General features: G+C 42.2%; 2 protein-coding genes across 4 annotated transcripts in view; one reads left to right on the top strand and one right to left on the bottom strand.

Annotated features, from left to right (window-relative positions):
- arpin (actin related protein 2/3 complex inhibitor) overlaps positions 1 to 8,384 on the top strand; it is a 32,829-nt gene extending 24,445 nt beyond the window's left edge. Inside the window, exons 2-5 of one of the 3 annotated variants that reach the window (XM_048616023.1) lie at positions 49 to 402; positions 1,028 to 1,237; positions 5,648 to 5,811; positions 6,576 to 8,384. In XM_048616023.1, coding sequence (XP_048471980.1) covers positions 49 to 402; positions 1,028 to 1,237; positions 5,648 to 5,811; positions 6,576 to 6,584 — 737 coding nt within the window. In that variant the 3' untranslated portion in view covers positions 6,585 to 8,384. Of the gene's footprint in view, positions 1 to 7; positions 403 to 1,027; positions 1,238 to 5,647; positions 5,812 to 6,575 lie in introns of those variants that run through there. The other 2 variants (XM_020520782.2, XM_048616021.1) reach the window with 2 other exon arrangements.
- Positions 1 to 26,975, bottom strand: part of LOC109938855 (aminopeptidase Ey-like) — a 269,455-nt gene that overhangs the window by 233,542 nt on the left and 8,938 nt on the right. The window contains exon 3 of the mRNA XM_048615773.1: positions 19,822 to 19,964. Coding sequence (XP_048471730.1) covers positions 19,822 to 19,964 — 143 coding nt within the window. The remainder of the gene's footprint in view (positions 1 to 19,821; positions 19,965 to 26,975) is intronic.

The raw sequence follows: 26,975 nt of genomic DNA, 5'->3' as shown, positions 1-26,975 counted from the left end.
AGTTATCTACCCTCTTAAGTAGAAAGTTAATGGCCTTTATATCCAGAGGACTGGAGTACAAGGATGCAGAAGTTTTGCTGCATTTATACAAATCCACAGTTCTTTCGGTTTTTTTCTCAAGTTTACAAAGTTTGGCAGAAACGGAGTATTCTGTTTTTGCCCGACGATCCTTTGCCACAACTGGAAATTATATAGAATTCATTGGTCTGCTTGGTTTAATGAACAGAAATGTCTTGATTTTTAAAAAAAGAACTCTTTATGCTTTTCAGCATCGTTATTTCATTCTTTATATTCAACCAACAAGGATCCACAAAAGAAAGTTTGATTCTGCTGGTGTGGAGATTGAACCAAATTTCAGTGAAACTAAAAAGGTCAACACTGGCTATTTGATGTCTTCCTTCAGTGAGTATGTGAAGCCAAATTTGAGTAGCCGTGAGCATATTGAAAGTTGAAATAGATTTGGTAGGGTGAATAGCCTACTTTGTATAACAGGCTCAAGGGTTGAATGGTTCCTGTTCCTAGATTTGGGAAGATGAATGGCATCCTATTTGTGTATAATTCTTTCAAGTAGCTGAATGGTCTCTACTGGTCCTGTATAACAGCCAAAAGGGGCTGAACAGCTTCCTCTTGTTCATGTATGTAAGTAAGGAGGATGTGGAGATTGAAATTTTCTGGAAATTAGTGTTGATAATGTTACCAGTTTTGGTGTGGGGCAGTGGGAGATCCCATTTTCTTTCTGTAGAGAACACAAATAATTACAGATATTCAAGGTCATTCCACCTATTATAAGTGATCTATACAGGCACGTCAGTTTTGGGTAAGTATTGAACATTTGAGTTTCTTCCTGTTTAGAGTTAGTCTGTGTCAAAGAAAAATGACTGAAAACAGAAGTGGTAAAACCCTAATGAGCGAAAATTGCTGCGAGAATAGCGTCATCAAAAAGCAGGTGAAAATTGTCAAGCACCTAGTGCCATGGGCTCACAGGCCTGCTCCCTAACCTTGTGTTTTCGTGTTTTACATCATGCAGTAGAGGTGGAAGCAGCAGGACAGACAGACAAGATATCGGTTGAAGATCTGAAGCGATTAATTAATAAACCAGAGCTTATTAAAATCTCAGAGAAACACACCCCCAAACAGAGCTTGGCATTCTGGATCTCGGAGGGAGAGATGGAAGACATTGAGCTGGAGGTTGAAGATGGTTTACGACTGAAAACCTTGGGGGACAGTCCTTTTATTTGTAAGTTTGAATGTTACATCCTGGAATAATTGATTTTTACTGAGATTCGCTGTTTTTGCAGCTGTAACTTCTTACAAAACGAGAAGCAAGAGTTTCCATCAAGTCTGAATCCCCAAATCTTTCATTGCTGATGGTTGATCATAACAGTTGGAAAATGAGAAACAAAGCAATCTGTGCACAGTGGGATTCCACTCACCCAGCCCCTCAATCTGACACATCCACTTTGTCTCTCCTCCCCAAGCATGTGTACACACACTCTATCTCAATAGAATCTAGTGCCTTGAAGTTGAATCAAGGCAATTACAAGTACAGAATACTGGCTAAAGTGATCTGGAAAAATGGTTTAAAAGATAGGACAGTGCCATATATTTTTGAGATTTTTCATACCTCACTAAAAATATACTCCTCCAACAGTCCACCGGGAAGGATGCAGCATTGGTATGGAACTGAGATCTGGACAGATTTAGAAATCAGCAAAGGAGGAATTAGACAGAAAGCATTCCAAAAATATAACTAAAACTATAAGCTGCTTTAATTATTTAAAAATGAAAAGTGTAACCAAAGTGAGCCCTTTAAAGGGCAAGATTGGGGAATCAATAATGGCTAATAGGGGAATATTGGAACAGTCTTGAATAAGTTTTATTTTATTCATTCACAAGCTAGGCCAGCATTTATTTCCCATCCTTAGTTGCTAAGGGTCACTTAAGAGTCAACCACAGTGCGTTTGCTGATCAGACTGGGTAATGATATTGCCATTAGTGAACCACGGGGCTTTGTAATGATAATTGACAATAGTTAAATGTCTGCCATTAGGCTAGCTGTTTATATTGTTATTGCACACATCTCACCATCTGACATAGTGGGATTTGTACCCATGCCCACAAGGACGTTAGATTATCCGCCCTGTGACCATACACTACACTAGTACCTCCCCTGGGAGATTGCAGGTATAATAGAATAGGTGTAAAAAAAAAACAAAAATTGTCAAGTGGATATTAACCAGTCTATATCCTTTATAGACTGTTAAGTGTGCAATATTTTTACAGATGGACTAAAATGTGGAAAATTGTGAACTTGTCCATTTATCACTAAGATCGGAAAAGGAGCATTATTTTAAATAGTGAGAGATTGCAGAACTCTGAAGCCCAGTGGAACCTTTGAGCTGGGACATGTACTATTAAAAGTTACTATGCAGATGCATTTAAGTGATTAAGAAGGCAAGGTTTGATCAGGAATATTCAGCATAGCTTTGTCAGAGGAACGTTGTGCCTAACAAATTTGATAGAATTTTTCCAAGTGTCAGATGAGTGTCTTGTAGTTGATGTAGTTTGTATGGATTTCAGCAAAGGTATTACAAGGTTCCAAGTGGGCAACTGACTTTTTAAAAAAAAAAAGTAAAAGCACATGGAATCCAGGGTAACTTGGCAAGTTGGATCCAAATTTGGTTTAGTGATAGGAGAGAGAGGGTAGTGACAGAAGGCTGTTTGTGTGACTCGAGGCAGGTGTCCAGTGGCCTACCACAGGGATCAGTGCTGGGCCCCTTATTGTTCATGATCTATATAAACAGAAGATGGGAAAGTGGGATGAGGTGTTGAAAATGATAAGTTTTTACTGGAGCGTAGGTGGTTGAGGGGTGACCTTGTAGAGATTTATAGAATCATGAGAGACATAGAAAAGGTTAACAGGAAGGATTTTTGCCTAGGATGAGGGTGTTCAAAAATAGGGGGCATATTTTCAAGGTGACAGGAGAAAGTTCTAATGGGGCAATTTTTTTACACTGGTTCATATGTGGAATGAAGTGTCAGAGGAAGTGGTGGATGCGGGTACAGTTATAATATTTGAAAGACGTTTGGATAAATACGTGAATAGGAAAGGTTGGAGGGATATGGTTCAAAGACTGGCAAGTGGGACTAGTTTAATGTGGGGAAAATGGTTGGCATGGACTAGTTGGACCGAAGGGTCTGTTTCCATGCTGTATGGCTCTATTATGCGAAGTTTGACTGGCTGACAGTGAGGAAAGAAGCCTTGGATTGCAGGTAGACATGAACCGATTGGGCAGATCAGTGTAAATGAAATTTAACTTTGAAAAGTAAGATGTGATATTTGGAAGAAAGGAGTAATCAATGAATGGCAGGACATGAGGAAGCTCAGAGGATCATGGGATCTTGGGTTGCTTGTTCATAGATTCCTAAAGGCAGCAGGACAGGTTAATAGGATGGTTAAGAGGGCATACGGGACACTTTACCATTTGGCCTTGGTATAGATTATAAGAGTAGGGAGGTTTTTTTGGAGCTGTACCCAATTTTGATGAGACCACAGCTGGAGTATACTGTGCATGTCTGGACACGACTCTATAAGGATAGGATTTCATTGGAGGGAGTGTAGAGCAGATTCACCAGTATAAAAGAACAAAACTGTGAATGCTCAATCTGAAATAAAACAGGAATTGTTGGTCTGGAGCATCAATGGAGAGAAAGCAGCGTCAACATTTCGGGTCCAGTAACCCTTCTTCAGAACTGATTGTAGCTAGAATAAGATTGGTATATATGCTGAGAGAGGATGTGGGAGGAGGGAAAGGAGGAAATAGAGCCCAGGGCGAGAGAAAAGCGTTGGGCAGAGAAAGGAATGGATAATGGGGAATTGAGGAGAAAGAAAAGCTGCTGATGGAGACCTTTAGTGGGTGACAATGAGTTGGTTGTCGTGAAAACAGCCCATTGGTGGTCTTAATGTACAACACCTCATATTCTGCCTCAGGAGCCTACAGCCCAATGGCCTTATCGTAGAATTCACCAATTTTAAAATCTCCCCACCCCCGGCCTCATTCCCATGTCCAAACATCCGTTTCATCCCCACCTCCTTGACCTGACACAACCCGTCCACATTAGAACATAGAACAGTACAGGCCCTTCGGCCCACAATGTTGTGCCAACCTATTATCCTACTCTGAGATCAAACTACCCTGCATACCCTACATTATACTATCATGTTGTGGTTGGTTGGCTTGCTGAGCTGGTTCGTTGTTCCGCAGACGTTTCATTACCCTGCTGGGTAACATCATCAGTGTAGCCTCCGATGAAGCGCCGTTGTGTTTTCCCACCTGGTTTTTAAACTCTGGTGTACATTGAGCTGGATTACCTCACTTCTGGTTTTCCTTCACAGTGGAGTGTATATAGGGTCTAGCTCTGTGTGTTATGGGGGTCTAGCTCTTTGTGTTTGTTGAAAGTTTTACTTAGTGAATCATTTATTGTCACGTGTATTCAATATAACACAGTGAAAAGTTTATACTGTCACCATGAATCGGCACCTTTCTCATTTAACTTAAAATAAAAATAAAGAAAGATAACTTAAAGACAGTCCAACTTTTCCTTCTCCGCTGCCACTTTCCCGCTGCAGGCTACACCAGCCCACGCCACAATGCCACGAGAGCCCTGCTCTGGGATTCAAAGGACAATAATATCCATGGTCTAATGCATCCAATGATGTGATGTTTGTTTGGAGTTTCCAATCTGCAATTCCCCTATGAATACCCTTCCAAACTAATTTATGAACTGGCACACTCTAAACATTATATACCTGAAATAGCAGAAGTTTACTATATTATCGTGATCTACTGCAATGTCTGAGTAGTCAGTTGAGCATGAGTGAGAAGGCTGTCAGTTGGTACTTTTGTTTAATGCAAAGTTCCATTATTATTGAAGGGATTTATATTGTAAGTGAAGTATAACAGTGTTGTGTATACCCCCTGTCTTTTCACATTAATTATGCAGACCTCTTGATCAACCTGCACACTCCTGGTCCCATAGGTACTGTTAATAAAATGTTTGCTGTATTAGAATTCTTTCTCTTGAGCCTCTAGGTTTTTTTTTTCCCCCCTTTTCACAGAGAAGGTGGGTGGGGAAAGGGAGTGTTTTTTTTTTTATTTCCAGTTCTGGATATATCTGGCTGCACTGCCGTCAAGTCTGTACCATACAATGACTTGACCAATCTGAGGGATGTTATCAGGCAGCATTTCCTTAATTCAAAATCTCCCGGTATTGCTCTGTTTCAATAATGTAATGATCTCACTACTGCAAAAGCAACATTGCCATGTATAGCTTGAGATCTGCACCATTTGATTTTACAAGTTGCAAAATTCTGGTATTTTAGCTCGATAGTACTGTCTGATTTCTATTCTAGTTTACAATCTAAACAGGAAAATGTATGGCCCCTTACACTATCGACTGAGTCATGATGGACTGTAGCAAGTATACAACTTTAGTCAAGATTTCACAGTAATTAAGTCTTGTACCCTCCAACTGGGTCACTCAGTGTGAAGTTAAGTGAACAACCTATCCATAAGCCAAGCTTGACAGTCTCTGACAGGTTTAAAAATATCACTAGCCTTTACTGTAAGAATGCAATTTTTTTTAGTTTCACTGGCCAAAATGGATGCTGGAACTGTGACTAAATGCAACTTCGCAGGAGGTGAACAGGTTGGAGCTTCTTGGACTGACAATGTATTTGCTGCAAAGCACAAAACTGAGCAAGAGGCCAAAGTTAGCACCCAAGGAGAAGGTGCTGATGAGGACGAATGGGTAAGACCTGGATGGAATGTTCCCTTCACTTACTCCTTATTGGCAGATTTATCTGATCTTTAGAGATGATTCACTCGAGTCGTATTGTTCAGGTACTGATCGTCCAGTGTCTACAAAATGGCAAATGCATTAAATCAGCATGAACATCTGACAGATTAAATATTAAATTACATCCAGGAGTTAATTATGATTAATAACCATTTTTACAAAAATAAGGAAAGAAGTTGGCCTCAGGATACAGCTTAACCGTCATGTTACAAATTGTTTGTGACAGTTTGTAAAAATGTGTTTGAATGCACTTGTAAGTAATCTTTTAAAATTCAGATTGATTATAAATATGACTTATAATTGTTTGGAAATTTGAGGGTGAATGTCACTCCAGCAGTGGTGCAGAACAGAACAGGCTGTGATATGCAGGATTTACTATTTAGTGGATAAAATTAGATGCGCGGTGCTATGGATAACAGGCAGCTGATCTGATACTGGGTGTCACTAACCATGAGCAATTTCTCATCTGAATCTATTTTGTGATCAGTGGAAGTGTTTTAGAATCCAAATCATGGGTAGATTCTCTGATCAGAGACATATTTCTGATTCTTAGCTTTTATGTCTTTCCCCTTTGTGCAGTCCCTAAAAGGAGTTATAAGCCTGATTTTTTTTTTTAGCTGAACTAACCCTGTGTTTCCAGTATTTTCTATTTCCTTTTTTTTTTTGATGAATGATCTGCTCGTTTAATATTTTCATTTTAATTTTTTTCCCTCCAGGATGATTGACACTCCAGAAAGTCATCAAAACCAACAAATGGCAGTAATTCTGGAGATTATTGAACAGGATCAGAGATCAAGCTGTTTTTCATTCAGCTCTTAAGTTTTGTTCCAAATTTTAAAATTTATTGACAGTAAAACCTAAACATAAATTTATCTAGCAACCACCCCAACACCCACAAATGGAGCTGCATCAGGACACTATTTGAATGAACCACAGCACATTGCAGCAACCTGGAACTACGCAAAGCAGATATCACCTAGACGATGTCTTCAAAAGGAATGGATACCTGAAAAGCACAGTTCACCGTTACCTCCGAGACAGACCACAACATGACCAGACTCACTAATCACCTTCCCATACATCAAGGACATTGAAGAGGTGACCACAAGACTACTCAGACCCCTAGGTATCAGAGTAGCCCACAAACCAACAACCACCCCGCAACAGCTACTGACGAACGTAAAGGATCCCATACCCAAAACCAGCAAAATCGGTGTAATATACAAAATACCATACCAGAAATAATACCATCCATCCCAGCAAACAGAGGCATATAACTAACAAGTGGGACAGAACACCAACACTTCACTGAGGCGCGCTGACGATGTTACCCAGCAGGGTGACGAAACGTTTGCAATCAAACCCACCAGCTCAGCGAGTCAACAACCTCATCCACAACCTGAGCTACAAATCTTCTCTAACTTTAAGCTTCAATATCTTTGATGTTTTGTTCAGCATCGCAAAGTTAACCAGAGGATTGTGAGGAATAATTATGATATTATATCTGCAAAGGCCTTGGTTTACTTCTCGTTTAAAATAATCCTTGAAGTAATTTTATTCAGACCAAAGTTTCCTTGTGATTCCCTTGTGTTCCAAACCAGCCGTGGTCCTGAGTAGTTGTCAAACAAGGTACTTTATTCAGGTTGGATGGCTGGATCCCCACAGTGTGTTCAGAGCCAGCTGCTGAAGGAAGAATCCAAAGCCAGTCTTTACTTGGACTAGATTACTGAGTGAACCATTACAGCTACATGTCCTGTGACTCCACGCTAATCCTGTATCAGTAATTGTCTGTTTTCTATGCTTGAATAACCATCCAACATACCCTCCATCTGTATCATTATCTGTGGTTCATGCAATGAATATAGAGCAAGGATCAAAATGGTTGGAGGTCCAACAATTATTGATGCCTCTAAAGAAAAGGTTGTTACATTTATAGTCTCTGCAGCAATCCTGATCCTCACTTTGCAATTCTCTCCCTGAGCATCTCACATTATTCCTCTCTGACAACATTCAATTATGTTATTAAAAGCTTCCTGTAAACCTACCCTGAATGTTCAGACTGTAATTTACCTCCTGATTCTTCTCCCAAATCTTGTGTTATTCCTTTCCTTTTCCTTTGGCCCCAAAAGTATTTTATTGTGAAGTGTAAGTTGGCAATATGTTATGAACTGATTAGGGGATTGATATACTTGTCACTAAACCTTGTCAATGTGCTGTATCATACGGAGATGATTTGACATTCTGCTTACAATTGACCAGCCAGTCTGTTCATGAATGTTTTGAAGGAGTCAACCAAGGGTTACACCTGTATATTTCTAGTACTTGAAGTATGAGAATGGACTGTATGTATTCTTTGAGAGTAGAGACAAGATAACCAAGATAAAATTACAAAATAAACTTGTTAGGAAAACAAAATGCTGAAGTACTTTCCAGCTGATGATGTATTGAAGTCAGAAGTGTCTTTACCTCATGAAGGAGCAGCGCTCTGAAAGCGTGTGATTTCAAATAAACCTGTTGGACTATAACCTGGTTTTGTGTAATTTCTGACTTTGTCAACACCAATCCAACACCAGCACCTCCACCCAATGATGTATTGGGCTGAGAGTCAATTTATATTAACAAAAACCTTCGATTTTGACTGGTCAAATTTTGAACATCAGGTGGACATCTTTTCCTGGCTACTTCCTTTTAAATACTTGTATTTGAAACATGCTTTAAATGGCTAATTCTGACTAGGTTTAGTTCCAGCATATTATCACTTTGTATAAACTGTGGTCAATGATTACCAGAGGGATTGAGGTATGAAGTTAAGATTACTGATAAATGTAACAAAATAATTTCTCCAGGCTTCATTGCTGAGATGCTTTACCTGTTTCCAAATGCAACTTAGCAGAACTTGTTAACAGTTAAAATTTCCTGAAGATCATGAGGTCCGAACAGAATAGTTTGGGGGAAACTTCTCCTGTTGGCACAAGCAGTGTATGACAAAAGAAGCAACAGATAAATGTTTTCATGGAGAGTGGTTAGGCTCTGGAATGCACTGCCTGAATAGTAAGATATCTTGAGATTTCCTATCTTGAGAGAGGAAAATGAAGTATGGGGTTTTTGTTTCGGAGGGGAGTAGTTGAACTCATCTGATAATTAAAACCAAAACAACCAGAGAAGCTTGTCTCATCTTGTAATTTGCCTCTCACTTCCAAATCTGTTATAAAGGAGTGGTTAAATGAAAGAAACCCCTGATACTCACTTTATAAGTAACAAGTAACAATTTATTTATCGAACAGTGAACAAACCAACAGACCTACTAACAAGCCAAACAATTCCCCTCTTCCTATGAGCTATTCCCAAACAGAACAACATTCTAATGAAGAGATAACAAGGTGCAGAGCTGGATGAACACAGCAGGCCAAGCAGCATCAGAGGAGCAGGAAGGCTGATGTTTCGGGCCTAGTCCCTTCTTCAGAAACCCATTTTCTGAAGAAGGGTCTAGGACCGAAACGTCAGCCTTCCTGCTCCTCTGATGCTGCTTGGCCTGCTGTGTTCATCCAGCTCTGCACTTTGTTATCTCAGATTCTCCAGCATCTGCAGTTCCTGCTATTTCTGAAACATTCTAATGAAATGCTGTTTCAATAAATACAAGTCCCACTTATAAACTAAACTAATAAAAAATAAATTAAAACTTAGTCTCTTGAAATTACAGCCAGGGTGCACCTTCTGGAATATTCTATGCTTTTGCTGTTTTCCAGTCCGGCACACCTTTCTCCGTCAAAATCTTGTGTCAGGAATATTAGCTAAGAGATCAGTAGTACCTTTATCTATGTGGTGTTTATTCCGAGAGCCAGTAATTTTCTTTAGAGCTGATAGCTGTTCAGAGCTGTTCTTTTAACAGATGGCAGTTTGTTTTCAAACAGATTTTAAAGTAACCTCTTCTCTTATACCCTTGATGACCTATCAATTTCTTACAATAGGATTGTTCTGAGGTTGTCAAAACCATCAGATTTAAATTTAATTGGTTTTCATTCTCTTAAGTGCCTGGTTTAAGTTAATTGGCTGATATTCAAACTGGTTGCTTTCATAACAAAAGAAGACTACTGTATAGGTTGCCAATCACACAACCTTTTGATACAAATGTTTCAGTTTAGAGAACTCCCTGTGCCCCTGCTGCTGTTTGCAGACATTTTTAAAAAATCTGCAAGCCTAGAAAAACACTCATCTTTTAAAAGGACCACACACTTTTGCCTCTCACCCCCAATCTACAAACAAATTCTAATGTTCTGCCTTCCAATCCATAAGTACTCTACCCAACTTTGCAACATCACCCCCTTTAAAAAAAATGAACCATCATGATGAAAGATGACCACTTTTTTCTCTCTCAATCTTAATGCCATTATTACTAGGTAGGTCATTAATCTACAGTTACTCATTCCATACTAATCCTATATACATATATATATATATAAAACATTGAACATGACTGTTTCTATCTTATATACACATTTTCCTATTAAATTTGCAATAATGCATCTGCAATAGCATGTTCACAACCCACAACATGTACAGTCTGTAAATTAAATGCTTGTAACATAAGACTTCAATGAAATAGTCTGGTGTTCTTGTCTTTAAATCTTTCCAATAATGTCAAAGGGTTGTGATCAGTGTACACAACAGTCTCTGATGCATTGTTTGCAACATAAACATTAAAATGTTTTAAGGCCAGTACCAAACTCAATAATTCTTTTTCAATGGTTGAATATTTTCTCCAGTAGATATTGAGTTTCTTCGAAAATTAACTGGTTGCCCTTTCAAAATTTCACAATCATCCTCCCATAACAACTCCAACCACTACATCGCCTCGTTGATGGTGACTTTGAAGGGTTTCAAGAAATTGGGCATGGGTAAAACAGGTGCAGTGGTTAACACTGCTTTTAAGTTCTCAAATGCATCCTGGCATTGTTCTGTCCACAGAAATTTTGTATTTTTCTTTGACAAATACATCAGCAGTGCCACCACTCCAATAAAGGTTGGTACCAATTTCCTGTAGAAGTTGCTAATGTCCCAAAAATCGTAGCACTTCCTCCTTCGAGGTTGGTCTTGGAAACTCCTCAATGGCCTTTATCTTCACGTTTCTTGGTGTCATCTACCTGTGCACAATGTTGTGTCCTAAGAACATCACTTCCACCTTCGCAAATTCTCTCTTTGCCAAGTTTATAACCACTCTGCCTTCCATAGTCTCTCAAAGAGCTCTGCCAAATGCAACATGTGATCTGTCCACGAATTGCTAAAGATCACTAAGTCATCTATATAGAAGGTACAATTAGTCAATCTGTACTAACCTGCCGAGGTCCGCATTTCCACCTTAGGTTTCTATTCTTAAATTAACAACATTCTGGAATACATTCATTCCTTTTCCAAGTAGGCCTTATGATATAATTATTTTATTTTCTCATCTTTTTGTTGTAGCTCCATTAGTCTTTCAGAACTAAACACCTCTGTCTGATCCTCCATCTGCTTAGGTTTTTCCATTATTATTTTGCCAAACAGGGTGTTAGTTAACTGGACACCAACTCCTTCATCTTTGTCTTTGGTTTTCCCTTCTTGTTTCAACTTATGACTGTGGGATCTTGTCCCCACATAGTCCAGAAAAATTCCAGGGTATTTCTCTTTTAACTCTTCAGTTCCTTGGTTTTCTTTTGGTTTCTTCACTACAATGGGCATCACTTCCACCTTCAATCCGGCTAGGTCATTTCCAAGAACAAACTATATTTCTGGAATAGACGCTCTTTTAATTACTACCACAGTCACTTCCCCAGTCTTAAATGGACTTTCAAGCCTTATCTTACACAGGGGAATGCTAAATCTCTCTCTATTTATTCCACAGATTTTCACACTCTTGGGTAACATTTCAGAAGGAGTGCAAATACTTTCATCTCTTACTATTAGAGGCTGACCAGCTCCCGTATCTCTCAATATTTTAACTTCTCTACCTTCTTCTCTGTTCTTCCTAAGTAAACCTTACCCACACAAGCGAAGACTTTAAAGAGATCGGGCACTGTCTTACTATCCAATCTGTGACTAGGCTGTGCACTCTCCTGCAGCTCCTCAACTCTTTTTGAGATTTCCTTCAGAATCTCAAATAATCCCACTAGTTTATTCCCTTTTACCACATCCTTTTCTGCAGTGTCCCTCTTAAACCACCAGCACTGTGACTCTGTGTGTCCTTCTCCATTACAGTGGAAACACCTGAGGCCTTTCGCCTTGCTTTCACCCGCTTGGGTTCCTTTTTTCACATGTGGTAAACTGTTCCTGGTGTGATCTACTTTTTGTTTATCATTGAAGGATCTCCTTCTTTCCCAACTTCTATCCCTCACTGAATGAAATTGCTGTCAGAAGCTAGATTTCAATTTATGCACTAATGCGTATTCATCCGCCATCTCCACAGCTCTTGCTGTTTTAACCTTATGTTCCTCGACATGAGTTCTTACCACTTCTGAAAGTGAGTTTTTAAACTCCTCTAGCAGAATAATCTAAGATCCCCATATGTAATTTCTATCTTTAATGCTCTCACCCATCTATTGAAGTTGCTCTGTTTAATTTTTTCAAACTTGACATAAATCTGACCTGGTTCCTTCCTGGTGTTCCTGAACCATTGTCTGTATGTTTCTGGTACCAATTCGTAGGCACTCAAAATAGCCTGTTTCACTTAGAACATAGAACATAGAACATTACAGCGCAGTACAGGCCCTTCGGCCCTCGATGTTGCGCCAACCTGTGAAACCAATCTGAAGCCCATCTAACCTAAACTATTCCATTATCATCCATATGTTTATCCAATGACCATTTAAATGCCCTTAAAGTGGGCGAGTCTACTATTTTTGCAGGCAGGGCATTCCACGCCCTTACTACTCTCTGAGTAAAGAACCTACCTCTGACATCTGTCCTATATCTATCACCCCTCATTTTAAAGCCATGTCCCCTCGTGCTAGCCATCACCATCCGAGGAAAAAGGCTCTCGCTGTCCACCCTATCTAATCCTCTGATCATCTTGTATGTCTCTATTAAGTCACCTCTTAACCTTCTTCTCTCTAACGAAAACAGCCTCAAGTCCCTCAGCCTTTCCTCATAAGACCTTCCCTCCATACCAGGCAACATCCTGGTAAATCTCCTCTGCACCCTTTCCAATGCTTCCACATCCGTCCTATAATGCGGCGACCAGAACTGTACGCAATACTCCAAGTATGGCCGCACCAGAGCTTTGTACAACTGCAACATGATCTCATGGCTCCGAAACTCAATCCCTCTACCAATAAAACCTAACACACCATACACCTTCTTAACAACCCTATCAACCTGGGTGGCAACTTTCAGGGATCTATGCACATGGACACCCAGATCTCTCTGCTCATCCACACTATCAAGAATCTTACCATTAGCCCAGTACTCTGTATTCCTGTTACTCCTTCCAAAGTGAATCATCTCACACTTTTCCACATTAAACTCCATTTGCCACCTCTCAGCCCAGCTCTGCAGCTTATCTATGTCCCTCTGTAACCTGCAACGTCCTTCCGCACTATCCACAACTCCACCGACTTTAGTGTCATCCGCAAATTTACTAACCCATCCTTCTACGCCCTCATCCAGGTCATTTATAAAAATGACAAATAGCAGTGGCCCCAAAACAGATCCTTGCGGTACACCACTCGTAACTGAACTCCAGGATGAACATTTCCCATCAACCACCACCCTCTGTCTTCTTACAGCTAGCCAATTTCTGATCCAAACCGCTAAATCACCCTCAATCCCATGCCTCCGTATTTTCTGCAATAGCCTATTGTGGGGAACCTTATCAAACACTTTACTGAAATCCATATACACCACATCAACCGCTTTACCCTCATCCACCTGTTTGGTCACCTTCTCAAAGAACTCAATAAGGTTTGTGAGGCATGACCTACCCTTCACAAAACCGCGTTGACTATCCCTCATCAAATTATTCCTTTCTAGATGATTATAAATCCTATCTCTTATAATCCTTTCCAACACTTTACCCACAACCGAAGTAAGGCTCACTGGTCTATAATTACCAGGGTTGTCTCTACTCCCCTTCTTGAACAAGGGGACAACATTTACTATCCTCCAGTCTTCTGGCACTGTTCCTGTAGACAATGACGACATAAAGATCAAAGCCAAAGGCTCTGCAATCTCCTCCCTAGCGTCCCAGAGAATCCTAGGATAAATCCCATCCGGCCCAGGAGACTTATCTATTTTCACACTTTCCAGAATTGATAACACCTCCTCCTTATGAACCTCAATCCCATCTAGTTTAATAGACTGTATCTCAGTATTGTCCTCGACTACATTGTCTTTTTCCTGTGTGAATACTGATGAAAAATATTCATTTAGCGCCTCTCCTATCTCTTTGGACTCCACGCACAACTTCCCACTACTGTCCTTGAGTGGCCCTAATCTTACTCTAGTCATTCTTTTATTCCTGACATACCTATAGAAAGCTTTAGGGTTTTCCTTGATCCAACCTGCTAAAGACTTCTCATGTCCCCTCCTGGCTCTTCTTAGCTCTCTTTTTAGGTCCTTCCTGGCTAACTTGTAACTCTCAAGCGCCCTGACTGAGCCTTCATGCCTCATCTCTACATAAGCCTCCTTCTTCCTCTTGACAAGAGATTCAACTTCTTTAGTAAACCACGGTTCCCTCGCTCAACCACTTCCTCCCTGCCTGACAGGTACATACTTATCAAGGACACGCAGTAGCTGTTCCTTGAACAAGCTCCACATTTCAATTGTGCCCAGCCCCTGCAGTTTCCTTCTCCATCCTATGCATCCTAAAACTTGCCTTATCGCCTCATAATTGCCTTTCCCCCAGCTATAACTCTTGCCCTGTGGTATATACCTATCCCTTTCCATCGCTAAAGTAAACGTAACCAAATTGTGGTCACTATCACCAAAATAAGCTGTCTATCTCCTTCCTGTACTCTGTCTCATCATTGTCTGAGATCTGACCCACTATGGTGATGTCATCAGCAATTTCATAAAATGGAATTAGAGCTGAATTTGGCCACCCAGTTGTGAGTGTATAAGGAGGATAGCAAGGGGCTGAGTATGCAGGGGCTGGGGCAATGGTGTTGAGGATTACTGTGAAGGAGATGCTGTTGCATATCCTTACTGATAAGCTGACATTACTTCAAGTGGGTTCTAACCAGGGTTTTGTATAACTGCAGCATAACTTTTGCATCCTTGTACTCCAGTCCTCTAGATATAAAGGCCAGCATTCCATTAGCTTTGTTGATTATTTTCTGCAGCTGTTCATTACATTTTAAAGATCTATGCACCTGAACCTACAAGTCCCTCTGGACATCCACTGTATTTAACTTCATACCATCTAGAAAGTACTCTGATCTATCCTTTATCTGTCCAAAAAAGGTAACCTCACATGCGCTTACATGTGCCACAGTTTTGCCCATTCATTTAGTCTATCAATATCCCTTTGTAAGTTTATGCTATCATCTACACTGTTGATAATGCTGCCTAATTTTGTGTCATCAGCAAATTTGGATATATGACTTTCTGTTCCATTATCTAAGTGATTAAAAAATAATGTGAATAATTGAGGCCTTAACACAGATTCTTGTGGGACACCGCTGATCACATTCTGTCAATTTGAGTATCTACCCATTATCCCTCTTTTCTGTTGCCTGCCACTCAATTAATTTCAAAGCCATGTCAGTAATTTGCTTTCAATTCCATGAGCTTCTACCTTAGTTAACAGTCTCTTATGTGAGACTTTATAAGATATGTTCTCAAAGTTCATATAAACGAGATCCATAAACATTCCTTTGTCCACTACCTTAGTCAATTCTTCAAAAAATTCAATGAGGTTTATAAGGCATGACCTACCTGTCATGAATCCATGCTGGCTCTCCCTGACTAACTGAAAATGTTCAAGGTGTTCAGTTACCCCATCCTTGATTATAGACTTCAATAATTTCCCCACTACAGATGTTAGACTACCTGGTCTGTAATTCCCTGGTTTTCCTCTTTCGCCCCTCTTAAAAAGTGAAGTGACATGTGCAACTTTCCAATCCAGCAGTTTGACTCGTACATCTAGGGAACTCTGAAAGATTATAGTTAGGGCATTTCTAATGTGCTCCTTTCCTTCCTTAACACCCTTGGATGGAAACCGTCAGGTCTCAGGGATTTGTCACTCTTTAAATCTACTAATTTCTTCATACAGATGTTTTACTTACGTTAATTTTATTCAGTCCCTGTTTCTAATTCACTGTTAATTTCCTCAGGACATACAACAAGCTATCTTCCTTTTCTACTGTAAATACTGAGGCAAAATAATTATTCAATATGTCTGCTATTTACCCATAGTCACTGACAACTGAGTTCACTGTTTATCGTCACTTATGTAAATGATTTGGATGTGAACATAGGAGGTATAATTAATTAGTTTCCAGATGACACCAAAATTGGAGATGTAGTGGACAGCAAAAAGGTTACCTCAGAGTACATTGGGACCTTGATCTGATGGGCCAATGGGCCGAGGAGTGGCAGATGGAGTTTAATTTAGATAAATATGAGGAGCTGCATTTTGGAAAGGTAGATCAGGGCAGGATTTATACACGTAGTGGTAAGGTCCTAGGGACTGTTGCTGAATGAAGAGATCTTGAAGTGCAGGTTCATAGTTCATTGAAAGTGGAGTCCCCCAGGTAGTCAGGAAAGTGAAGAAGGCGTTTGGTATGCTTGCCTTTATTGGTCAGTGCATTGAGTTGGGACATCATGTTGCGGCTTAACAGGACGTTGGTTAGGTCACTTTTGGAATACTGCATTCAATTCTGGTCTCCCTGCTATAGGAAGGATATGAAACTTGAAAACATTCGGAAAAGGTTTACAAGGGTGTTGCCAGGATTGGAGGATTGCAGCTGTAAGGAGAGGCTGAATAGGCTAGGGCTATTTTGCCCAGAGCATTGGAGGCTGAACGGTGACCGTATAGAGGTTTATAAAATCATGAGAGCCATGGATAGGATGAATAGCCAAGGTCTTTTCCCTGGGATGGGGGAGTCCAAAACTAGAGGACATAGGTTTAAGGTGACAGGGGAAAGATTCAAAAGGGACTTAAGGGGCAACTTTTTCATACAAAAAGTGGTGTGTATGGAATGAGCTGTCAGTGGAAGTGGAGGAGGCAGGTCCAATTACTACATTTAAAATTTAAAATTTAAAATTACTACATTTAAAATTACTACATTTAAATTACTACATTTAAAATGGGTATATGAATAGGAAGGAGTTAGAGGGATATGGGCCAAATGCTGACAAATAGGACTAGATAAATTTAAGATATCTGGTTGGCATGGACAAGTTAGACTGAAGGGTCTCTTTCCATGCTGTACAGTTCCATGACTCTATATCCCCACTTTCAGCCTTTAGTGGGCCAGCATTGTTCCTGACCACCCACTCTCCCTTTATGTAACTATAAAATTTATTCTTGTTGAAGTTTCATTGTCATCATTAGTTGATGCAGTTTATATGGATTTCAGCAAAACCTTTGAAAAATTCCCACATGGGAGACTGATAAAGGTGAAAGCATATGGGATTGTGGGTAACTTGGCAAGTTGGATACAAAATTGATAGTGACAGGAGACAGAATGTGGTGGTAGAGGCCTGTTTGTTAGTCTTGAGGCCAGTGCCCAGAGACATACCACAGGGATCAGTGCTTGATTCCTTATTGTGTGTGATATATTGAAATGATAAAAAAGAAAATGTTTGGGGTGGTGGGAAGCGAAGGATAAGTTTGTTTGCAGATGACACAAAGATTGGCTGGGTGACTGACAGTGAGAAGGAAGGTCTTAAATGACAGAAGGATATAAACAAATGGTCAGATGGGCAGATGGAATTTAACTCTGAAAAGTGTGAGTTGATGCACTTTAAAAGAAGGAACAAGACGAGGGAGTACTCAATGAATGGCAGGGCACTCAGAAGCTCAGAGGGATCTTGGGGTACTTGTCCACAGATCCCTGAAGGTGGCAGAAGAAGTTAATGGGGTGGTTAAGAAGGTATATAGGACATTTACCTTTATCAGTCATGACATAGATTATGAGAGCAGCGAGGTTTTGTTGTGGCTGTACAGAACTTTGGTCAGGCCACAGCTGGATAATGTGTGCAGTATTGGGCATCACACTATAGGTAGAAGGAGATTGCACTGGAGGGGATGCAGAGGAGATTCACCAGGATGTTGGCTGGGAGGGTGCAGTTTAGCGATGAAAAGAGTCTGGATAAGCTCGGGTTGTTTTCTTTGGAGCAAAATTTGTTGAGAGTGGACCTGATTGAGGTGTATATGATTATGAGGGGTATGGACAGCGTGAATAGAAAGCAGCTGTTCCCCTAGGTTGAAGGGTCAATAACAAGGGTGTGTAATTTTAAACTGAATAACAGGAGGTTTAGAGGGGACATAGGTAAAACCTCTTTCACCAAGAGGGTGGTGGTAGACCATCACCATTAGGTGGGGGCAGAAAGTCCTATCTCCAGCTGATGAACACACTTTGTGGTGTTAGGTGGCTCTGGAGCTCACCAAAGACATCACGTCATTCCTGGGTGTGGTCCCCAGAATTGAACTCAATAAAGTCCAACCAGTCACAGGTTTACATCTTGCAGAATATTGCAAATGGCAACTTTCAATCACAGATGTTGAACATGATTTATGAAAGAGCCAATGGGATAGATTCCAATCAATCAAAATGTTAATATCTGAAAACAATGTTTGTGTTAAATACAAAGATTTTCCCACAGAAAATAAATTATCCTGTTCACAAGTTAGTCCCCAGCGTGGTTAGCCATTCTGGTCTCCATTTAGTCTCATTGAGTTACCACATACTTCCAAACGTCTCATCAATCCAATCTTCCAACACCAGCCAATATTCCTGCCCATTTGCAAAGTTCTTCACTGTCCGACTGTCATTCCTTTTCCTGCCCACGTTGCGACTTCTCCAATTCCTGATCTGAGAATCTTCTGTCAATTTGTTTCACATCAAATGGAACAAAATTGCCACTGTCGCTATTAAATATTTTTTCACTCGTGTGGTGTCAGCATCCAGATTTAAAATAATTGACAGAAATTCAAACTATACATCACTACAGTCATTCACATCCTCAGGCTCAGAGAGTGCTCCATATGTTAGGAGTTAGTGAGAACAGGGCTATTACTGACTACTTTATTCATGGCTGAGCATAGATCTAATTTCACAGGTGAATTATCAGATCCCTCCACATCTGGACTATATTTTTGATTCCTGGAAACTGTGGATAAATGGCCATTAACGTGACAATGACCCATTCTGCCCCCTCCCCGACTTCACCACCTTTACCTCACTCTACCCAACCCTTGCAAATCCTCATCCCTGTCACAGCAGGTTTTAAAAAAAACTAATAACCACCACCAGTAAAAGCACCCATGTGGCCAATGGAACATTTAGAAGCAAAGCCTATTATGGGCAATACAAACCATCAGGGGTGGGGGAGGGAGAGTAAGGGAGAGCAGGAAAGGACTAAATCAAATTGGAGTTGGAGGGGGAAATAAAACACAGTACCCCCCATGGTGCCCACCTCTCCCTAAAGGCATTGACAGCATCAATGGACATTGCATGCTCCCTCTCCAATGACACCGGGCTCGAATATAACTGCAGAAGAGGGACAGGCAGTTGGCAGATACGACCCCCTCCACGGCCCGCTGCCTGGACCTGTTTACAACCCGTCTGGCCAGGCCCAGGAGCAGACCCACGAGGAGGATCCTCTGACCTGCCCACGCCCTTCTGCACCAGCTGTCCAAAGATCAGGAGCATGGGCATGAAGTGTAACCAAAAGCACAACAAAAGATTTTAACACACAGCAGTTTTATCTGAGACACTCAATTAAAAGCACTATTAATTAGCTTATGGAAGTTGTGAAGCTGACCTTCTTTTGGCATGTTGGAGATTGCAATGTGTTCATCTTTATGATACAGAGTTATGTTGAATGTTGCTTTCATTGCTGGTTCATCAAAGCACGGGAATGCTTTCCTGGCATCAGTCGGCTGCATCTGAGTTGTTGCAATGACTCTGTAATAACAAAGGAAGCAGATCGGACATCAGTCATTGCAGGGAAATTCAAAGTGATGATATTGTATTTATATTTATCTATCATTTTCAATAATCATTTTCTCCCAACTCTTAGTTATTATTTTAAATGGCAGTGACTCACTGAGTGAATAGGAGGAGGCTGTTTGAGGACCCACCAAATAACTGATCCCCATTAGCTTCCATCAGTTGCTGCATCATTCACAGAACTGGGATAACAAGGCGTAGAGCTGGATGAACACAGCAGGCCAAGCAGCATCAGAGGAGCAGGAAAGCTGACGTTTCAGGTCTGGACCATTCTTCAGAAATTGGGGAGGGGAAGGGGACTCTAAATAAATAGGGAGAGGGGGAGGCGATAAAGGATAAAGGAGTGGATAAAGGAGCAGATAGGTGGGAGAGAAGACGGACAGGTCAAGGAGGTGGGGATGAGGCTAGTAGGTAGGAAGTGGGGATGGGGGTTGGTCAGTGAGGTGGGAGAGAAGACGGACAGGTCACGGAGGCGGGGACGAGCTGGGCTGGTCTTGGGATGAGGTCGGGGGTGGGGAGATTTTGAAGCTTGTGAAGTCCACATTGACACCATTGGGCTGCAGCGTTCCCAAGCAAAATATGAGGCGCTGTTCCTGCAGCCTTCAGGTGGCATCGTTGTGGCACTGGAGGAGGCCCAGGATGGACATGTCGTCTGAGGAATGGGAGGGGGAGTTGAAATGGTTCGCAACTGGGAGGTGCAGTTGTTTAGTGCAAACCGAGCGTAGGTGTTCCACAAAGCGGTCCCCAAGCCTCCGCTTGGTTTCCCAGATGTAGAGGAGGCCACAACAGGAACAGCGGATGCAGTGTACCACATTAGCAGATATGCAGGTGAGCATCTGTTTAATGTGTAAGGTTTTCTTGGGGCCTGGGATGGGGGTGAGGGGGGAGGTGTAGGAGCAGGTGTAGCACTTCCTGTGGTTGCAGGGAAAAGTGCCGGGTGTGGTGGGGCTGGTATGGAGTGTGGAGCGGACAAGGGAGTCACGGAGAGAGTGGTCCCTCTGGAAGGCAGATAAGGGTGGGGAGGGAAAAATGAGGTCTTTGAAGTGGGGTCAGCTTGTAGGTGGCGGAGGATGATGTGTTGAATCCGGAGGTTGGTGGGGCGATACATGAGGACAAGGGGGATTCGGTCTTTGTTGTTATTGTGGGAAAGGGGTGTGAGGGATGAGTTGCAGGAAACGCAAGAGATGCGGTCGAGGGTGTTTTAGACCACTGTGGAGGGGAAATTGCGGTCCTTGAGAAATGAGAACAGCTGGTATGTCCGGGAGTGGAATGCCTCATTTCAGGAGCAGTTGCGGCGGAGGCGAAGGAATTGGGAATGGGAGATGGCATTTTTGCAGGAAGGTGGGTGAGAGGAGGTGTATTCTAGGTAGCTGTGGGAGTTGGTGGGCTTGAAATAGATATCAGTTTCCAGGTGGTTGCCAGAGATGGAAACAGAGAGGTCCAGGAAGGAGAGTAAGGTATCAGAGATGGTCCAGGTAAACTTAAGGTTGGGGTGGAAGGTGTTTGTAAAGTGGTTGAACTGTTTGAGCTCCTTGTGGAAGCACAAGGCAGCGCCGATACGGTCATCGATGTAACGGAGGAAGAGGTGGGGGATGGGACCAGTGTAGCTTTGGAAGAGGGACAAAGAGGCAGGCATAGCTTGGGCCCATGCAGGTACCCATGGCCACCCCCCCTTTGTCTGTAGGAAGTGGGAGGAATGGAAGGAGAAGTTGTTAAGGGTAAGGGCGAGTTCGGTTAAGCGGATGAGGGTGTCGGTGGAGGGGGATTGGTCGGGCCTGCGGGACAGGAAGAAGCGGAGGGCTTTTAGGCCATCTGCATGGAGAATGCAAGTATATAGGGAGTGGACGTCCATGGTGAAGATGAGGTGTTGAGGACCAGGGAATCGGAAGTTTTGGAGCAGGTGGAAGGTATGGGTGGTGTCACGGACGTAGGTGGGGAGATGATGTTTTGGTGGTCAGGGGTGGGGTCATGATCAAGGGAGCAGTAGGAGGCGGTGTCAGAGAGTTGGCGCATGGCCTCGGCGATGTAGAGGTCAGTGCGCCATACTACAACTGCGCCTCCCTTGTCCGCGGGTTTTATGGTGAGGTTGGGATTGGAGCGGAAGGAGCGGAGGGCTGCATGTTCTTTTGGGGGAGAGGTTGGGGTGGGTGAGAGGGGTGGAGAGGTTGAGGCGATTGATGTCTCAACGGCAGTTGGAGATGAAGAGGTCAAGGGAGGGTAGGAGGCCCTCTCCCTATCCCAGGAATGCCGGATGGAGACAGTGTCAGGGGGTCTTATAGATCGTAGAATCCCTACAGTGTGGAAACAGGCCCTTCAGCCTAACAAGTCCACAATGACCCCTGGAGCATCCCACATGGCCCAGCCCCCTATAACGCACCTAAGCTACACATCCCTGAACACTACGGGCAATTTAGCATGGCCAATCCACCTAGCCTGCACATCTTTGGACTGTGGGAGGAAACCCACGCAGACATAGGGAGAATGTGCAAACTCCACACAGACAGTTGCCCGAGGGTGGAATCAAACCTGGATCCCTGGCGCTGTGAGGTAGCAGTGTTAACCACTGAGCCACCGTGCTGCTAAGATTTTTTGTCTTGATTTTTTCTTTTCTATCTTTCATTTAAAAGAGTAGAGGAGCAGAAATCTCTCATCCATATTCAACCCATCCCTGCCCTGTCCTGTCTGGTTCCGCATCCCGATACTTAAGGAAGTGTTCATCCTCTCCCAAGTCAAAAGTGCAACCTTTTGTCCTGTTTTCAATCACACCCTTCCTTCCTTCTCCTCTCCCCTGCTCTTCCAGCCCCACTACACCTTTTACTAAATTAAAGACATTATATAAATATAACTCATTATTGTTATGCTTGACCACTCTGTAACTCACAATGGCCTAAAATTTGCTGTCATAGTGATGGAAATTCTGTTGGCATCACACTTATTTATGAACAGATCAAACTGTAAATTCAGGTCAGTGCAGTTCTGTGGTTAAACAGATAAATCCAAAAATTGCTGTCAGAGATCCAAAGTAGTCCAATTTATGAGATCCATTAGTTCCACCATTAACTTTGGGGCCATGGAATGATTTGTGGAGGAAAACTATACTGAATTAATGAATATAGACACTTTATTGTTCAGTTTCTGGGGAACAATTGGCATTTATATTTGAACAAATTAGTGACTGTTTTTATAAAAGTGGTTTATGTGTCTTATTAAAGTTTTCTGTCATCAAGGTCAAAGTTTTGAATTTCATATTCACCAATAGCAATCAGGCCCAGCCTATCCAACTTTTTATCATAATATAATTTCCACCATCCCAGGAATCAGTCGAGTGAAACTTCTCTAAACTATTTCTGACACATTTGTATCCTTTCTTAAATGAGGAGACCAAAACTGTACAAAGTACTTCAGCTGTGGCCTCAGCAAAACTATATAACTGTTGCTAAAAATTTACTTCCCATTCCTAAGTAATAAATAATAACAATCCTTCCTGGACACCTACTATATGTGCACACTATCCTGTTTTATTTACTGACCTGCTCTGAAACTCAAAGGTGAGGGATAGAATTATTTTGAGGTGGATCACAAGAGCCTGCTGGTGCCCTTGCTGTGCCTCCAAGCTGCAGGCATAGTCTAGCTGAGCCACATGATTGGCTGTTAGTCACAGTGAGATTTAGAGGTTTTGAACAGAGACTAGAACTTTTAATGTCTTTAATGAAATGTGTGAGTATTTTCAACAGACTGAAATTCCCAAGCTTCAAAACTCCCCAGATTCTGGAAGGTTACCATTGGATTGGAAAATGGCAATTATAAATACCTCTCTTCAAGAAAGGAGAAAAGAAGTAGGAATTTTTGTGCAGTTGGTCTAATATCTGTCATTTGGAAAGTGACTGTGTTCAGAAGTTAGTCATGACATTTTTAGAAAATCATAAAACAATCAGTGATGTCATAGTGATGTCACTGGCCAAGAATCTGGAGGCTAATGGACTGAGAGCATGGGTTCCAATTCATTGATACAAAAATCCAACTGTTTGACTAATATCAACTGAGGAAGGAAATCAGCTGACCTCACTTGCTCTGGGCTACATGTGACTCCAGACCCTCATCAATATGGTTTACTATTAACTACTCTCTGAATGGCTGAGCAAGCCACTTAGTTGTACCAAAACATTACAGAAAACTTAATAAAGAATAAAACTGGATGAACCATCTGACATCGACTTTGGCACCAGAAACTAGACCAGCAAACACAGCCCTGTTGACCCTGCAAAGTCCTCCTTATTAGCATCTGGAAGCTAATGCCCAGATTGGGAAAACCTGACATTGTCAGGTATGATTCCGTAAGTATGGCTGACAATGTCCCAGACACCACCATCATCATCCCTGGATATGCCCTGCCTCACCAGCAGGACAAACCCAGCAGAGGTGGTGGCATAGTGGTTTACAGTCAGGAGGGAGATGCCCTCGGAGTCCTCTACATTTTGCCTTAACCCACGAAGACTCGCGACATCAGATCAGATATGGACAATGCAACTTCCTGCTGATTACCCATACAAGATGCACTGCAGAAATTCACCAAGGGTCCTTAGACAGCACCTTCTAAACCCACAGCCACTTACATTGAGAAGGACAAGGGCAGCAGATACATGGGAACACCACCCTCTGCAGGTTCTCCTGAAACCCTGAACATCCTTCCTAATAGCAGTGTGCATATCCCCACACAGCACAGACTGCAGCAGTTCAAGAAGTCACCTCACCAACACCTTCTCAGGGCAATTAGAGATGAGCAATAGATGTTGGCCCAACCAGTGTTTCTACATTTCATGAAAGAATGAAAAAAACACTGTGGTATGAATGGAAATTGTATTAGACAATTTGTGAGAGTTTTTTTTAAGGGTGTAACAAAAAGGATTGAGTGGATGTTGCACATTTGGATGTCCAAAAGGCATGCGATAAGGTGCCACATCAAGGGTCATATAATTAGCATGGATAGAGGACTGGCTAGCTAACAATAAGCTAACAGGCACGGTAACACCAGCTCCAATGGTCCCAGACACATCTGTTCCCATGGTCGCTGCTACAGACGTCAGATCGGTCTTCTTAGGAGTAAACCCAAGGAAAGTGATGGGCCCAGATGGTGTCCCCGGCCACGCACTCATATCCTGTGCAGACCAACTGGCGGAGATATTTACTGACAACTTCATCCTCTCCCCCACTACAAGCCAAAGTCTCCACCCACTTCAAGAAGACCACCATCATCCCCGTCCCCAAGAAAGCACATGCAATGTGCCTTAATGACTACTGCCGAGTGGCTCTGACCTCCAAAAGCATGAAGTGCTTCAAGAAGCTGGTCATGGCTAACATCAACTCCAGTCTCCCAACCTGCCTCAATCCCCTATACTTTGCCTACCAGTGTAACAGGTCCACAACAGACACCATACGCCTAGCCCTGCACTTATCCTTGGAACATCTGGACATCAAGGACACCTACATCAGACTCCTGCTCACTGACCACAGCTCCGCCTTCAACACTATTATCCCCTCCAGACTGATCTCGAAACTGCGTGACCTTGGTCTCTGCTCCGCCCTCTGTAACTGGATCCTCAGCTTTCTGACCCACCGACCGCAATCAGTGAGGATAGGTAACTGCACCTCCTCCACAATAACACTCAACACTGGAGATCCCCAAGGATGTGTCCTCAGCTTCCTATGGTACTCCCTGTACATCCACAACTGTGTTGCCAAATTCTGAACGAATGCTATCTACAAGTTCGCTGTCGACACCACTTAGTAGGTTAGATTTCTAACAACAACAAGTCAAAATACAGAAAGAAGATAGAGGGCTTGGTGACATGGTGCAATGAGAACAACTTCTCTCTCAATGTCGGCAAAACTAAAGAACTGATCATTGACTCAGAAAGAAAGGAGGAGAACACACCCCCATCTACATCAATGGAGCTGAGGTTGAGAGAGTAGAGAGTGTCAAGTTCCTCGGACTGACAATAACCAACAACCTGTCCTGGGCTTCCCACATAGATGCGACAGTCAAGAAGGCACAACAACGTGTCTTCTTCCTCAGGCAGCTCAGGAAATTTGAAATATCCATAAGGTCCTTCACCAAATTCTACAGATGCACCATTGAAAGTGTACTGTCTGGGTGCATAACAGCCTGGTATAGCAAATGCTCTGCCCAGGACCATAAGAAACTACAGAAGGTGGTGTGCACAGCCCAAACCATCACAGAAGCCAACCTTCCAACCATGGACTCCATTTACACGGCTCGCTGCTGCGGAAAGGCTGCCAACATCATCAAAGACCCATCACACCCCAGTAATGATCTCCCACAGCCTCTTCTGTCAGGCGGAAAATACAGAAGTCTGAACACACGCACTAACAGGTTCAGGAACAGCTTCTTCCCAACCTTTATCAGACTGATGAATAGACTCTCTGGCCTCAAACAACGCTGATCTTGCTAACGTTTATCTTGCCTAGTGCATGCCCTGTGCAATGTAACCTGTATGCCTCTGTCTAAGTCTTTTTGATCTGTGCTTCCTTGCTCACTATGATCTGCCTGCACTGCTCGTAAACAAAGCTTTTCACTGTATTTCGGTACATTTGACAATAAATCAATCATTCAGTTTAGCATCAGGATACTGTGTCATTTTCAGACTGGCTAACTGCAACAACAAAATGCCACAAGGATCAGTGCTGGAGCGAGCAACAAGGTGTAAAGCCTACAAAGGAATCAGGAGAAGCAACTGAGTGGGTACGTCTTGCTCAGTCAGAACATTATGTGGGTAATGTGAGATTATTCACTTTGACAGGAAAAGTATAAAAACAGAATATTATTTTAATGGAGAAAGCCTGCAGAATTCTGTGGTACATAGAACATAGAACATAGAACATAGAACATAGAACATTACAGCACAGTACAGGCCCTTCGGCCCTCGATGTTGCGCCGACCTGTGAAAC

Source organism: Rhincodon typus, chromosome 33, assembly GCF_021869965.1.
Source record: "Rhincodon typus isolate 14 chromosome 33, sRhiTyp1.1, whole genome shotgun sequence".
NCBI classification, from domain to species: domain Eukaryota; kingdom Metazoa; phylum Chordata; class Chondrichthyes; order Orectolobiformes; family Rhincodontidae; genus Rhincodon; species Rhincodon typus.
Note: the sequence above shows the minus strand (reverse complement) of the source record. Positions and strands in the feature narration are given on the sequence as shown.